Genomic DNA, 10,466 nt, shown 5'->3' with positions numbered 1-10,466 from the left:
TTGATATCATTTTTCTGTGTGAAGAATTGCATACTGCGAATTCAAAGACGCGAATAACAGGTGTTCTTACAATCACAAAAATGTGTGTGTGTATTTTTTTTAAACTACTAGTATATATTCCATTTTTTTGTATCGATTATATTTGGGAGGATAATTGTAATATATATATAATTAACCGCTACAACAAATAATTTCTTTCATATTTTTATAATAATTAAATTATTCTTTTCATTGATCCGATTATGATAAAAAACGTGGTGTTTCTCTATTGAGTAATAGCAGATTATATATGTTATTACCAATATATAAACATTAAAATCCGTTACACACGTGCTATCGAAGTAGTAGCCCTATTAATCGTGCCCTTGACGTCTTCTTTTATAACAATATTTGTACACAATGATGACGAAATATTTTGGCTAGCAGTTCGGCCCACTGACCTAGCAGTGCTTGAGGCCGATACGGGGGTAACTATAAAATTTAATTTAATTTCTAAAAGATAAATTAGGATCTATCTTAGTGTTAAAAGACTGGGAACATTTATTCAAATCCAGTTATCTACAAATAAATTATAATGGGATTCCAATAGTGACGTTAATTCGTTTGATTTAACAATGGAAAAACTCTTCAAAGTTATGAATGGAGATGTATGATGCAATGTTGATCACATGACATGAATCCAGATTTTTGCATATCAAATGTAACCAATCATGTGGAGTCCCGAGCTTTACCGCGAAACAGTGTACTACTCCAGATATGGACGACCAAAACACACTCGTGTTTGTGGCTTTCCTCCTTGTTTTAGGTGATTGTGTCAATAATATTGTACATGCGAAGATAAATTTACACAAACTTCAAGATAAAGATGAATACTTTTCAGTTTTGGATTGGAAACCCATGTCCGAGTTGAATCTTGATAGATTTAAACGAAACAAGGACCTTGCGATTAGACAGCGCCGAAGCCTTACACGTAACGGGACTTCAACAGGCGATGGGTCCAATACACTAATTTCATCAACTTTTTACATTCCGGACGATTCTCACTCCCAAGCAGTTGTGTCCTGGTCGGGGAGGAACAGTAGTGTAAGTACATCCCATTTGTTTACATTGTCAATGTTCTGGCGTCGAGATCATTCACAAAACATGATGTGTATTTTGTAACTATTTGTAGTACACTATATTAGTTTTAATGTAAACATTGGTTACACACGAAGAAGTATCTTAATTTTACACGTGCTATTTCGGTCTAAAGATGTGCTTTCAAATTCTGGCCACTTTAAATGTAATTCAACGGTAAATTTTCCCATGAGTTGAGATTTTTTTTTTATCTACAAGTGGTATGTTTTGGATTAGCGCCTATAGTCTAGTTCTTGTATGTTATTAAAGTTCACACATGCCGCATGGAAAAGTACCAGAGACGTGGTCGAACTACGTCAGACGGAATGTATGCACGGTGGGGTTGTCCCTAAACACTTATTGTTTATCCCCAAAGCCTGAAGCTACTTTAATATAAATGTTTTTGTTTGTTTCAGTGTATTTATAGCCAGGTTTAAAGACCTACACATACATACATTAGCCTTAAGTTAATGTTTAATGTGTATCAAGGTGGTTTTTTTCTAGCACCTTAGCATGCCCATATCTGGCAAACATTTATAACTACTATAATTAGTACTAATTAATTTGTTGTGTTAATGAACATGTTATATATATTGATTCTTTTAAGATATTTTTAGAAGAGATATTTGGAGATTACCAGGTAAATCTAATAACTTTTAAGTTAAACATGCTTAATATTAATTCCATAGTTTTTTTTTTAATTTAAGACTTGTCGATTCAAATATCATTTTCAAATCATTAAGTAAAAGTAATTATTTCCTATTGAAATAAAGATACAGAACCATACATTTAAAATTTATGTAAATTATTTAACATTGTATATTTTAATCATTCATTCTTATTAAAGTCAATTAAAACACTTTGAAATTCTAATTGCAATTAATATTAACAATATCTAAAATGTTAACTCATTTGAATGACTTATTTACGATATAATACAATATTCAAGATGACAGTGCTTTTATTTATGGTAATTTAACTGATTTATCATAGAGGACACTTTTGTTAATTAGTAATGGAAGATATTTTCACTACTTTGATTAGATTTACATTTAGGCAAATACATTCTTTGTTTATAAATGTATATATTCTTTTTTGAGATATAGAAAAACTAAACTTATTATCAGCACAGATTAGAAATGCAGGTTAAGCTAACAATGCATTTAAAACATTGTATTGAAAGCAGGTAGTAGTGAAGCTTTAATTTACAGTCTTTGATATCACGAGTGATTTAGTTACAATCCATTGTGGTTTTTATCATATGAAACAGGTCATGTAATAATGTTGGATACATAAAAAAAATTGCATTACCCTGGTAATTAAATGGGGAAGCTCGAAAATACATGTATGTTAAATATTGCTCTAGAGCATAATGTCATGTTTTCAAAAGTATATATAAGTTTGACTGTATTTATATGCTTGTTCATGAATAGTGAGATTTGTGGAACTTATAGAGATTATAAGTTTTGACAATAAAGATATATAGAGACATATGTAGATTATATACAGTACATGTATAATAAAGTATAGAGATTCTTAGAAGATACTTAAGTAAAATTGAGGATGTACTTGTACTAGTAATTCATGCTAGTACTGCATACAGGTGACTGTCTTCTCCTGGTGTATGGTGGCCTAGTGGTTAAGGTGTTTCAAAATAATGTCAGTTGTCCTCCACTTCTGGGTTGTAAGTTTGAAACCCAAGTGAGGGAGTTGTTATTGCTAGTTTGACTGTAGGTTGATGGTTTTTCTGTGGGTTCTTTGTTTTCATCAAACTTAGTTCATCCATCTAGCAATTCCTCAAATGACCCTGGATGTGAATAGGTGATAAAACAATTTTAATCCACCATTATCAATTTTAGAGGTCCCTATACAAGTTTATATCCCAAAACAAGTTGAAATATTGTTTTTATTTATCTAAGTGAAATGAATATGTCTGAAGATATACAAATAACGGTAACCATTCTCTTGAAATGAAAATATTTAAATCTTAAGCCATATGAATACATGTACAAATTTTGGGAATGTGTGCAGTTGCATGTTTGAACTTAGAATTCATTTGTGAATTCTGACTTGTGTATATACAGAGACCATCTGTTTATATAAACACCTGGTTGGTTGTCTCCCTTGAGCGGTCTGTATATATAAGTTTGACTGTATTTATATGCATATGCTGCTTGTGCTTCATTGATTACACAATTGTATGTTCATGAATGGTGAGATTTATGGAACTTATAGAGATTATAAGTTTTGACAATAAAGATATATAAAGACATATGTAGATTATATACAGTACATGTATAATAAAGTATAGAGATTCTTAGTCAATAGTAAAACGATTTTTGACAGGTTTTAGGATATACGTACAGTACCTAGTATAATGACATGTTTTTTGGGTTATTTATTAGGATACATACAGTACCTAGTATAATGACATGTTTTTTGGGTATTTATTAGGATAATACAGCACCTAGTGTGGGTTTGTATTAGGATATGTACAGTACCTAGTATATTGACATGTTTTGTGGGTTATTTATTTGGATATGTACAGTACCTAGTATAATGACATGTTTTGTGGGTTATTTATTAGGATACTTACAGTACCTAGTATATTGACATGTTTTGTGGGTTATTTATATAATACATTACTGATTTATTAGTACATACGTACTAGTATAATGACATGTTTTGTGGGTTATTTATTAGGATACATACTGTACCTAGTATAATGACATGTTTTGTGGGTTATTTATTAGGATATGTACGTAGTACCTAGTATAATGACATGTTTTGTGGGTTATTTATTAGGATACATACTGTACCTAGTATATTGACATGTTTTGTGGGTTATTTATTAGGATACATACTGTACCTAGTATATTGACATGTTTTGTAGGTTATTTATTAGGATACATACTGTACCTAGTATAATGACATGTTTTGTGGGTTATTTATTAGGATACATACAGTACCTAGTATATTGACATGTTTTGTGGGTTATTTATTAGGATACATACAGTACCTAGTATATTGACATGTTTTGTTTATTATTGTACTTGTACCTAGTTATGACGTTTTGTGGGTTATTTATTAGGATACATACAGTACCTAGTATATATGACATGTTTTGTGGGTTATTTATTAGGATACATACTGTACCTAGTATATTGACATGTTTTGTGGGTTATTTATTAGGATACATACAGTACCTAGTATATTGACATGTTTTGTGGGTTATTTATTAGGATACATACAGTACCTAGTATATTGACATGTTTTGTGGGTTATTTATTAGGATACATACAGTACCTAGTATAATGACATGTTTTGTGGGTTATTTATTAGGATACATACTGTACCTAGTATATTGACATGTTTTGTGGGTTATTTATTAGGATACATACTGTACCTAGTATATTGACATGTTTTGTGGGTTATTTATTAGGATACATACAGTACCTAGTATATTGACATGTTTTGTGGGTTATTTATTAGGATACATACTGTACCTAGTATATTGACATGTTTTGTGGGTTATTTATTAGGATACATACAGTACCTAGTATATTGACACGTTTTGTGGGTTATTTATTAGGATACATACTGTACCTAGTATATTGACACGTTTTGTTGGGTTATTTATTAGGATACATACTGTACCTAGTATATTGACATGTTTTTGTTGGTTATTTATTTATTAGGATACATACAGTACCTAGTATATTGACATGTTTTGTGGGTTATTTATTAGGATACATACTGTACCTAGTATAATGACATGTTTTGTGGGTTATTTATTAGGATACATACAGTACCTAGTATATTGACATGTTTTTGGGTTATTTATTAGTATACATACTTGTACCTAGTATATATATGACATGTTTTGTGGGTTATTTATTAGGATACATACTGTACCTAGTATATTGACATGTTTTTGGGTTATTTATTAGGATACATACAGTACCTAGTATATTGACATGTTTTGTGGGTTATTTATTAGGATACATACAGTACCTAGTATATTGACATGTTTTCTGGGTTATTTATTAGGATACATACATGTACTACTACCTGTATATTGACATGTTTTGTGGGTTATTTATTAGGATACATACTGTACCTAGTATATTGACATGTTTTGTGGGTTATTTATTAGGATACATACAGTACCTAGTATATTGACATGTTTTGTGGGTTATTTATTAGGATACATACTGTACCTAGTATATTGACATGTTTTTGGGTTATATATTAGGATACATACAGTACCTAGTATATTGACATGTTTTGGGTTATTTATATTAGGATACATACAGTACCTAGTATATTGACATGTTTTGGGTTATTTATTAGGATACATACTGTACCTAGTATATTGACATGTTTTGTGGGTTATATATTAGGATACATACTGTACCTAGTATATTGACATGTTTTGTGGGTTATTTATTAGGATACATACAGTACCTAGTATATTGACATGTTTTGTGGGTTATTTATATTAGGATACATACAGTACCTAGTATATTGACATGTTTTGTGGGTTATTTATTAGGATACTTACTGTACCTAGTATATTGACATGTTTTGTGGGTTATTTATTAGGATACATACTGTACCTAGTATATTGACATGTTTTGTGGGTTATTTATTAGGATACATACTGTACCTAGTATATTGACATGTTTTGTGGGTTATTTATTAGGATACATACTGTACCTAGTATATTGACATGTTTTGTGGGTTATTTATTAGGATACATACTGTACCTAGTATATTGACATGTTTTGTGGTTATTTATTAGGATACATACAGTACCTAGTATATTGACATGTTTTGTGGGTTATTTATTAGGATACATACTGTACCTAGTATATTGACAGTTTTGTGGGTTATTTATTAGGATACATACAGTACCTAGTATATTGACATGTTTTGTGGGTTATTTATTAGGATACATATGTACCTAGTATATTGACAGTTTTGTGGGTTATTTATTAGGATACATACAGTACCTAGTATATTGACATGTTTTGTGGGTTATTTATTAGAATACATACTTACTGTATACATACTGTACCTAGTATATTGACATGTTTTGTGGGTTATTTATTAGGATACATACTGTACCTAGTATATTGACATGTTTTGTGGGTTATTTATTAGGATACATACTGTACCTAGTATTGACATGTTTTGTGGGTTATTTATTAGGATACATACTGTACCTAGTATAATGACATGTTTCGTTGGTTATTTATTAGGATACATACTGTACCTATTACAATGACACAAGAGAAGTTTATACATCTGTTGGCCAGCTGTTTGTAAACCTACCATTTTCAGCCTCATCTGTCATATGTGAACCAGCGGGTCGCCAGGGTGGAGTCCAATCCACACTTGTATAAGTAGCAAGTGGCAACAATCAAAATACATTTTTTTTTTTTTTTTTTTTTTTGGGGGGGGGGGGGGGGGATGGGGTATGGGTTGTTTTACAGAGGTAAAAAAAAAATATTAGGATATACTTACATATTCAGTTTTAAAATAGAATGACCATACATGTACATTTAATATAATGCATAGATATATTAATGCCCAGATTTTACATTAATCTTTAAGAAAAATACAATATTACCGGTATACATTATGGTCCTTTCTCAAGGGCGAAGCCCGAAAGAAAATATATCTTCCAGGGAGACAATTCTAGATGTATCCCAACATAGGAACATAATTATTCTATTATACCAAACAAAATTCAAATGATTTCATAAATTTATTATTTGTTTAGTTAAAGTTATATGTGCCGTAACTGGTCAAAAATTTGGACATGCAATATTTTCTTCAATTATATATTTAAAACCATAAGTTTTAATGAATAAAGCTGTGAAAATCATTCAAATGTAACAGACAAACCTATATAATGCCTTATAACGTTAGTTAGAAACACATAGGTTATGCACTGTGAAATTCTTGTTTTTATGCCTTATACATGTTTAGATGGAAATATACCTTCAGAAATCACTTAACAATTACTAATAATACTGTAAAAATGTGTAATTAAATTGTGGACAACAAGATGGCTTCATGGTCTGACCGTATGTACTCAATTCATTACACTGAAGATGTTAATATAATGATTTTTGGCAGTACTGCCAAAAATCATTTTCAGTCCTTTTTGTACTTGTGTACTTGTAAAATTAAAACCTATACAATGAAAGTATTGTAATTCTCAAAATGTTGGTAACTTTTGGAGTTGAATAACATATTAAAAGCTCTTCTTGATTCATGACTATGAAAAATACGGCACATATAACTTTAAATAACTCAAAAAGATATTTCCCAACAACGTTGCTAAATTTGTCGGACTGCAAAAAATAAGCAACAGTATTACCATTGGTGGTTAATGTGCAGACGACGTTCATTTCTAGTCACGAGCAGAGGTTCCAAGGGATTATTTCCCTGGGGTTATTTTCCTGAGGGGTTATTTCCTAGGGGTTATTTCCCTGAGGGGCTATTTCCCGTAGGTTTTTTTTTTTCCCTCGCCTCCAAATTCTGGGGAGATATCTAACTTATTCAATGTCATGTGATCAAAATGTAAATGAAAGTGAGGTAGGATTATAGATAATATCTGTATCATATTTTAACATGAGGTTTATGGACCGGAGCTAATTTCCAATCAATGGTGCATATATTGTTTTATAGAAAAATATAAATTTCTACTGTATTGAAAAAAACTATAATGAAGAAACCTTTGTTAAGCATTAGTGTTATCGGTTTCAGAAAGTGCTAATGTTTAATGAAGGCATAGACGTCTGTTGATTTTTCAATATATTTATATAGCATAATACCACTGGGATTGAAATTTGTACCAGCTCCTGAGGTTTTGATAGCAGGTCCTGAGCAGGAATTAATTTTGTTAAAATTACTTACCAGATAGATTAACTGATAATGAAGATAAGCATTAATCCGCATTACATAGCCAGTTATTAAATCTTTTTTGGATTAATATTCAAGGCATCTGATTTAAGGTTTTCAGATATCAAACAGAAATTCAATTACCGGGTTTCAAAAATAAAATCATAAAAAAAACCATGCCAAATCCAAATCCATATTGCCAAGTTGAACATGTCATTAACATAAATGTTCTTGCGGAAGATTATCTCTCAACCGTGGATACTTGATGTAGATAATCTGGCAGAATATATGCTGTAGATATGATATAGATTTGAGAGATTAAAGCAAGCAATTATGTCAGCTTGGGTATCCGTCTCTAGACCTCCATAGAAGCAGTAAGGCTGCCTGATGCTGAGTTTCAGGTCAGGGGAGATAAGTATAATAATTAAGTAACCTCATTAATAAGTGTAATGCTCAGTTGTAGATATATGCTGGACGTGTTTTGATGGTGATATGAGTATATGGCAGGCCACTATTCTGTGATGTTATTATCAATAAAATGATTTAGTTATTTTTGTGTTCGACCATCCTATGCCTGATTATATAGTTTTAATCTAGACAAGGGAGAAAACCAATAAAGGACGGATAATCTTTACAGGAAAGATCATTTAGACAGGAGGGTATAATCTGATAAGGGGGGATAACTTAGGCAAGGGGAGTAATCCTGTATCAAAATACATGCTGATCATACTGTCTTCTGGACAATAACTACTATGGGATTAACTAACATGAAGTCTGGACTACCACAATGGCTGTAAGAATATTTTCTTCATGATGACCTTCACTAATGGCTGATAATCAGTAAAAATCAGAAACCACCTTGGAGGGAATTTGAGTGACATTTGTAGCCTTGAATCCAACAGCTGCAGAAATAGTAAGACGATGATTATTTTTGTTTTACGGACACTGACACAGCAATGCTTGTTAAGGCTAGTGATGTATGGAGATCCCACGCTTACTGGTTAAACTAAAACATAACAAAATCATTTCATCGGAAGCTTAGCATAGTTAGAAAAATAATTCGATCTGAACTTAAGGTCAGCATTTTCTCATCCCTGTCTATTGACTTGTTTTGTTGTAAAAGTTGGTCATGGCTGCCATATACTATGTTCTGATTACCTCAATGTGAATTCATTATGTCATGTCATTCAAAATATAAATTGTCAGCAATTCTCATATCAACCTCCTTTTTACAGCTCTAAACCAACTTGTTTTGTTATGCGTTTTAATTTGGTATACATTTAAAGTTCGCAGAAATTTATTGCCACTAAAAAGTATCAACTGCAAGTACATATACAATACAGATTTTTCAAGTGTAAATCCCAAAATTGTTAATTACTGTGAGCCTTTAAAGAAGTTGATAGACTGGAAAACTCAAAATTAAGTTTCTACAAAAATATGTTTTTGCCTTTGCTGTTAAGTCGTACCAATTAAAATAAAAATGGTCACCAGTTTATTTTAATGCTCTTGTTATAAATGATGTACTTTGACTTGATGGCCTGCTGTACAATAAGATCTTCAGAAGCTGTGATACTTTTGATTTATACAGCAGGGTTAACCTGGGTTGATCTTTCTATGTCATTATATGACGACCCACCACTTAGTGCTATAAAATGGACACCTATAAATCAGAAAGAGGCTTGGGAGGGCTGAATGTTGCCGGAAACAAAGACATTATTCCTTTTGAACAGTGAATTAATTAAGCTTGCATAAGAACATTTTGATCAAGTTTGGCAAAACTCCACATTTTCGAAATGTTTTGATTGAAGATGCAGTCTGTTGAGTTTCCAGTAGGTCAAGGAATTGGTAGAAATAAGCAATAAAATACAATACAATAGACCTTTGTATAATGTCTTGGCTGTGTATCAGTGTTTGTAAATTTGCTCTACTTAAAATCCCATGCATGTATATATACACAGATATGCAGATGTTGTTGTTTGAACCTGTGTGAATTGTATGTGCCTGCAGGTTACCTAAACGTCCTTACTATGGTATATTTTGATTTATTCACTAAGTGACCAATTGTCTTGTGGTATGTCTAAGTCACACCTCGTGCTTGCACACGCACGTGTGCGTATTCAATGTCGGAGCAATGTTGTAGCATACAAAATGTAAAGTCATGTGTAGTACCTGAGCTATTCAATTGACGTGAGACAAACCGTCAATTTTAGTCAAATCTAATCTCATTTTTGAAAAAAAATAACTGATGATCATCAGAGTAATAATTTTGATGCCTGACATTTGTTTACGTATGCTTAATATTAATTCAAAGACTCAATATTTTGTGAGAAAGTTTCATAATTTCAACATACCGTACGCAACCCAATAAGTGCCCAGGGCGCTTAAAAAATGGAACAAGTAAAGGGGTGCTTTATAGAACCAAACTTGGACAAGCC

The 10,466-nt window shown here is 31.5% G+C and overlaps 1 protein-coding gene across 2 annotated transcripts in view; it reads left to right on the top strand.

The window, feature by feature from the left end:
* The first annotated feature begins 294 nt into the window (after positions 1–294).
* LOC138335285 (VPS10 domain-containing receptor SorCS1-like) overlaps positions 295–10,466 on the top strand; it is a 56,527-nt gene continuing 46,355 nt past the window's right edge. Inside the window, exon 1 of one of the 2 annotated variants that reach the window (XM_069284304.1) lies at positions 295–1,083. In XM_069284304.1, the coding sequence (XP_069140405.1) occupies positions 757–1,083 (327 nt within the window). In that variant the 5' untranslated portion in view covers positions 295–756. The remainder of the gene's footprint in view (positions 1,084–10,466) is intronic. The other variant, XM_069284303.1, reaches the window with a different exon arrangement.

This window comes from Argopecten irradians, chromosome 11 (assembly GCF_041381155.1).
Source record: "Argopecten irradians isolate NY chromosome 11, Ai_NY, whole genome shotgun sequence".
In the NCBI taxonomy this organism is placed as follows: domain Eukaryota; kingdom Metazoa; phylum Mollusca; class Bivalvia; order Pectinida; family Pectinidae; genus Argopecten; species Argopecten irradians.
The sequence above is the reverse complement of the archived record's forward strand: the minus strand, read 5'-3'. Positions and strand labels throughout refer to the sequence as shown.